Source organism: Mastomys coucha, unplaced genomic scaffold (genome assembly GCF_008632895.1).
Source record: "Mastomys coucha isolate ucsf_1 unplaced genomic scaffold, UCSF_Mcou_1 pScaffold5, whole genome shotgun sequence".
NCBI classification, from domain to species: domain Eukaryota; kingdom Metazoa; phylum Chordata; class Mammalia; order Rodentia; family Muridae; genus Mastomys; species Mastomys coucha.
The window spans coordinates 7,413,719-7,420,202 of NW_022196911.1; the positions used below are offsets into that span (position 1 = coordinate 7,413,719).

General features: G+C 48.5%; 1 protein-coding gene across 3 annotated transcripts in view; it reads left to right on the plus strand.

Annotated features, from left to right (window-relative positions):
* The window catches only part of Tmem181 (transmembrane protein 181), a 53,939-nt gene extending 48,202 nt beyond the window's left edge, over window positions 1-5,737 (plus strand). For all 3 annotated transcript variants that reach the window (XM_031351956.1, XM_031351957.1, XM_031351958.1), the window contains 4 exons: window positions 1,680-1,762; window positions 2,695-2,784; window positions 3,036-3,102; window positions 3,884-5,737. In XM_031351956.1, the coding sequence (XP_031207816.1) occupies window positions 1,680-1,762; window positions 2,695-2,784; window positions 3,036-3,102; window positions 3,884-3,962 (319 nt within the window). In that variant the 3' untranslated portion in view covers window positions 3,963-5,737. The remainder of the gene's footprint in view (window positions 1-1,679; window positions 1,763-2,694; window positions 2,785-3,035; window positions 3,103-3,883) is intronic.
* The last annotated feature ends 747 nt before the right edge of the window (window positions 5,738-6,484 follow it).

A 6,484-nucleotide genomic window follows, 5' to 3' on the forward strand; every position in this document is an offset into this window, starting at 1 on the left:
GGTGTGCATGCGTGTGTGTGTGTGTGTGTGTGTGTGTGTGTGTGTGTGTGTGTATCTGAATATGCATGCATTATGTGTCTGGGTGTGCTCAGGGGACATGCATGTGTGTGTGTGTGTGTGTGTAAAACACCTTTTCCATTTTCCACGTTATTTTTTTAAAGTTAACTGATTCATTCGTTCATTGTGTGTGTTGGGGTGGTACACATGTATATGGAGGTCAGAGGCAAAGATGCAGGAGTCAGTTCTCTGCTCGCTCTTCCCATGTGTGATCTGTGGACAGCTCTCAGGTTGTCAGGTTTGGCCACAGCCATCTTAACCTGCTGGGCTATTTTGTCAGCTCAGCTCTCCGTCTTTCTCTGGACCCAGAGCTCACTAGTAGGTTAGGCTGGCTATCTGACAGTCTCTGTCTCTGCATGCCCCAGCCCATTCCCAGTGCTTACAGATGCCCTCTGCCACTGCCACGCTCCCAGCTTTTACCTGTGTGCCAGGCACCTGAACTCAGGTCCTCGAGGTGGTGTGACAGGCATCAAGCTTCTCCGCAGCCCCAGGGCTTCATAATTATTTAACACTGCATTTCCATTCTCCCTGTTACCTCCATGTGTACAGTTAATTCAGGGTGTTTGTGGTCACACATATCCACAAAGTCAGAGGGCTGGTGTCTTAGGGTTTTATTGCTGTGAAGAGACACCATGACCACGACAGCTCTTGCAAAGAAAAACACTTAACTGGGGCTGGCTTACAGTTCTGAGGTCTAGTTCATTATTGCATGGCGGAAGCGTGGCAGAATGAGCACACGTGGCACTGGAGAAGGAGCTGAGAGTTGTACATCTGGGGCCACAAACATCAGAAAAAGAACAGTATGTCACTGAGCCTGGGCTTCCTCTAACAAGGCCACACCTCCTAGTAATGCCACTCCCTGTGGGCCAAGCATCAAAATGCGTGAGTCAATGGAGCCAAATCTATTCAAACCACCACAGTTCCTGATCAGTTATATAACAGCTGGATGGTGGTGACATGTGCCTTAAATCCCCATGCTCAGGAGGCAGAGGTAGGTGGATCTGAGTGTGGGGCCAGTCTGGTCTACAGAGCAAGCTCCAGGACAACCAGGGATACATATACAAACCCTATCTCAAGGGGGGAAAAAGTTATAATGGCCTAGGTTACAAACGTTCCATCATAAATGCCCAGGCATGTGAAGCATGTTAACTCACATTTCCCTGCTCGCTCTAAACCCTGCTAGGCACATTCACAGTCAACGGCATCACAGAAGCATAGCCTTGGAAGTTACCTGAGCGGTGCCTGTGCCTGTGCTGAGGACAGGGCCCTGTGTGAGCAGTCCGCAGGTGTCCAGGGGAAGCCACTGCTGGGGCAGGCGGCAGCCATCCACAAAGCCCTCCCCCAGGCAGTGTTTGTTGGAATGTGTTCTAAGAGACTGACTGGTTGGTTAGGCTTGATCTCTATTTTCTAGAAGCTAAAGCTGTCCATTGGGCGCCTGTGCTCCTTTTTGGTTGCATTGGTTTTGCATTGTTGTTGTTGGTGTTGTGTGTTTCCCTGGAGCAAAAATGACTGGAGGTGGGGTGTCAAATAGTGTGTATATAGAAGTACAGAAGTTTCCTGTTAAGTCTTACTGAGGTGAGCCCTTCTGCGTTTCCCCACGGTGGTTCCCCCTTCTCTTTCAGCATTGTCATCCTCTACCTACGGTTTGGAGCACAAGTGTTGCAGGACAACTTCGTAGCAGAACTGTCAGCTCACTACCAGAACTATATCCTTGTCTCAGGGAACTGTGTTCATGGTTAGCACCTTAGCGTTGGACATCGATGAGAGGATCAGTCAGTCAGCCCCTTTTGACCTGGGCTCAACAGGCCTCAAGCATGCCTTGCCCTCTCCCTTGGCTTCCTGTTGACCCTGGGAAGGGTGAGTTTCATCAGTCCTCTTTCTGAGGCAGTAAACTGACACACAGCAGGGCTGAGTCGGTGCCCAGGATGAGTCACTACACAGCCTGGATCCAAAAGGATGACCACACCAGACTGTTCTCGGTGCCCTGCTGCTTGCTTCTCATGGGCAGCCCTGAGAAACTGAGTAAAACAGGTACAGGTTCAAATCCCCAGTCAGTCCAGAGCTGTTGGCTCCCTCTAACAGAGAGACAGACAGAAAGACACCCCAAGTGCACACCGAGGACCAGCCAGGGATTGGAGTCGCTGTGTTCAGGGACAGCCAGACACCAGCATCACTGTGCTGTCAGCATGAGTCTGTGGGAAGGCTCATGCAGCTCACAAGCTCTGATTCCGTTGTGCCCATGTCCACTCCATATCTTGTTCCTCTTGCCTTCCCTGTCTGAGGTCAGGTTGATGGGAACAGGTGTGTTGGGATTAATGGGGCTTCTGTTGTATCACTTGGGACTGAGCTCCAACTGTTAGGTGCTTGGGGGTCTATAGTGTGAAAGAGGCAAGGACACTGAGGTTTGCATTTCTTATGTCAGCAGACCTCAATCCCTTCTGTTCTTCAGGAGTTGTAAACCAAGATCCCACTGAGCCCCTGAAGGGCCCCTTATGGCATCTAGCCATGAGCTGGAGCTGAAGCGTCCTGGCATCTGGGCTGTGGAACCCCCTGCTGGTTTATCCTGGAAAGGGATGCTAGGGAATGGGAGGCAAGGGCTTGTGTCCAAACTCACGCTTCTCCCTTGACCAGCAACACCAGCTGAATTCCTGTCTTTCTATGGCCTGTTGAACTTTTACCTCTACACGCTGGCCTTTGTGTACTCTCCGTCGAAGAATGCTCTATACGGTAAGCCACCACCATGGCTCTGAGTTGCACTGGCTCTGGTGTTCCCCGGGTGTAGGGCACTGTGACTCACAGCACCCTCTGGACAGAAGCAAAAGGCAGCAAAGTGGTGTTTAGAACACCATAGCAGTACCTGTATCACAATCTCACAGCATGCCTCGGCTGAGTCCGTGTGGGGCTTGGGATCCTTCAGACTCCCACCTAGGCTAATCACACAAAATGCTCTTGTTAAAAAGGCTTTTGCTGTCTTTCAGAGTCCCAGCTGAAAGACAATCCTGCATTTTCCATGTTGAACGACTCTGATGATGATGTGATTTACGGGTAAGTCACCGCCACCACATGCATGCCTCCCACCTGGCTCTGCGTGCTTACTCACTGGCGGTTTCTGGAGACTATCTCCATGGCATTAGACTGTTAGCTGGGGGGCCAGGAGCCTTATGGCTTTGTTTTGTGTCCCTCACAAGGATTTAGTAGCATTCCATCTTGTAGAATACCTGCAGGGTGTGGTAACTACAGAACTATCCTGGGGTGCTGAGAGTCAAGTTAGATAGAGTGGTTGGTCTTAGTTGACCCCAAGAGGGAGGCTGTGAGGTGAGTTCCTCCAAGATAGCTGTCAGTATGAAGACAAAGAGACAGCCAAGGGCTACCAGGTGGTGGCTGTAGAGGGACTTAGTGAAGTATCTGCTGTACGCAAGAGCACCCACATAAAATGCCAGGTTCTGAGCTGGGTGTGGTCATACATGCCTTTAATCCCAGTACTTAGGAGACAGAAGCAGGTGGATCTTTATGAGTTCAAGACCAGCCAAGGCTACATAGTGAGACCCTGTCTCATAAGACAGCACAAGCCAGATCCAGTGCTCATTGGTGCATACCTATAAGCCCAGCACTGGGGAGGTAGGAACACAAGGCTCCTAGGGCTCCCTGGCAGCCACTCCAGCAGAATCAGTGAGCTTCAGGTCCTGTGAGAAACCCTGTCTCAAACCCTAAGGGGATGAGCAATTGAGGAAGACACCTGATGTTGACCTCTAGCTTTCACACGCATGTGCATGTACAGAGAAGAGCTGCCAGAGTGGCCAAGGGTCAAAGGTCTCTTTTACCATAGGAGTGATTATGAAGAAATGCCCCTGCAGAACGGCCAGGCCATCCGTGCCAAGTGCAGGGAAGAGTCGGACAGTGACTGAGCCCCGGGCAGCAGATGGGACAGCAAAGGGCCTGCCTGAGTGACGCGTTCTGGCCCTTTCTTCTATCCGTTTGTGTCTGGACTCCTCTGTAAGCAAAGGGTTCCTGTTCTGTATTTGTTTACATAATTTTAAAAGAAAAACCAAATGGATTGAAATGTTGGGCAGAGTTTGCTGTGAGGGTAGCCCCACTATTTAAGAAGAGGGGCTGGCTGGTAGAGAATTCAAAGGTATATCTTTTACATCAATATCAGGTGAAGTGGAGCCTATATGCAGTCGTGAGGAGAAGTTACCCATTTTTAATAAAAAGAATTATGTACTTTTTTCCTTTTAAAAAGCACTTGAGTCTGTGGGAAGCCTGATGACCAAGGTTCCAGCGTGGCAGTGATGACTCTTTCCTCTCTGTGCCCCCCCACCCCCCATTCTTGAGTGCTCTATCCTCAAGGGAAACCTAAGCTTGTGCCTGCCTCAGGTGGGCGGTCTGCCTCCATCTTCTCCAGCACACGGAGTGGGCAGTGTGCTGACTCTCAAAAACCTGCAATGAGGCTTTGATTATGTTTAGGGAGCCACATACAGTGTCATTTTCAGGAATGGCAGGGTGGCCAGGTTCCCATCCATCCCTGCCCACAAGCAGAAGTGACAGCAAAATTGAATCCATGGGAACTCAATTTCAGGCTGATAGCCTGGAGGAAGCTAAGGCAGCTACAGGCCAGGAGCACTATGGGTAAGGTCCTGTGTCACCGTGCTCTTCAAGGGCCTGTGTACAGTTAGGATTGGGTCTCCCTGTGCTCGAGGCGGAAAAGGAGGTGGCCCTTCCCAGTCCAAAAGTTTCTGCGTCTCCACCGAGTATGAAACCCCCAGAGAGCTCTATTTTTTTTTTTTTAATGAAAGCTACATGAAACACAACTGTATTAGAAATTCTTTATTGCCAGAAAGACTTTCTGTTTAACATTAGGAACTAAAATAAAGAGAAAGTAAAACATTTTGAATGGCTATAGAGACAGTTTCAGATGAAGGAACCTGCCCCAAGATTGTTCTGTGTGTGGAGTGTTGCTCTGTGGAAAACGATGTTACCCGCACTGGTGAAGTTCAGCATTGGAAGTCCTGAGCGACACTGCCTTCCATCCCACTCCTTGGAGTTGCCCCACACAGAACATCTGGTAAAGGTGGCCATCCTGCCTGCCTCTGTCTTGGCAAACCCAGAGGCCCGGTTCGGGTAGATCCCTCTTCAGGCAACGACACTATGTTCCCTGCATCTATGCACCGGCTCAGATTTCTGCTCTGAGCTGCAGGTTACTGTCTGTGGGCCGGACTCCAGGGATGGAAGAGGGTCTTCATTCTGCCTGTCTTCTTAAACTGCAACATCCTTTCATATGGATTCCATGTGCATTGTCTAAAAAAACAAAAAACAAAAACCCTGTAACTATGAACATTGGAATGGAATTGTCATTGCAAAAGTAACAGGTTTACATGACTTTTGACACTTGCTGTGATCACTGAGTCTGTTCATGAAGATGCGGGAAGGGTTTGTTACCAACCCTTCCCTTGTGGTGGACCACTGCAGCTGCCCTCTGATGGACACTGACTCGTGCTGACCCCAAGATGTTCTAATATGTGAGAGTTTACATGTTTTAATCAGTATACATAAGTCTCCATGGTTTATAATGCTATTTATCAGTCGGTGTAAGATATTTTAAGTGTTTAGGTGCAGACTTTGGAACTTTTAAAAACTGCCCTATAGTATAATTAAAAACTGATCCTAGTGTCCGTAAAACTAAGGGAATTTTTTTTTTTTTTTTTTTGCTGGTGAAATAGGAATTACAAAGAAGCACCCCTAGTGTCATGTACATCATGTACTCTGTGCTGTGTAAAGCTCTGCTTTCAGAACTAAGACTTCAGCGTGTAGGTAGAAGCTCAAGTGTTAGGTTAAAACACTAGACTCTGCCAGGACTGTTGATAGTAACCAGAAGACTGTTTTGTTCTGAGGGGATTAAAATTTTGTAAATTTAAGTTATAAGTTTACGACTTATAACTAGTTCTTTCAGGGTAATGGTTTGAATCATGCTGTCTTTGGGGTATTTTTTATATTGCTCCAGTCCAGGGGAACCTAGAAGATGATGGCTCTCAGATTCCCGGTGAGAGCTTCATTATCCCTGTGGATAGTAAGTCTGCTTGACTTACTGTCAAGTCACTGCAGCAGCGATTTGGTGCCTTCAAGCCCCATTGGAAAGGCCAGAGGAGAGGGCATGTAAACTTACATCAGAGGCTTGAGAGGCGGGCAGACAGGCTCTGTACAGTTACAGACTAAGGAAGCTTAGGTATGTAGAGCCATCCTGCAGATGGGTAGTTCATAAAGCCAATCCCAGCAGCCTCAAGTGCTGAACCATTGAAGGCAGTTAGGATAAACAGGTTTAAAGATGGTTACTACTGTTTATAGGAAAAACACAAGCACTCACAAAGGGAGAACTAAGTCCCTCCATGAGGAGCAGGCCTGAGACCTGATGTGTATTTGTATATTTGAGGGT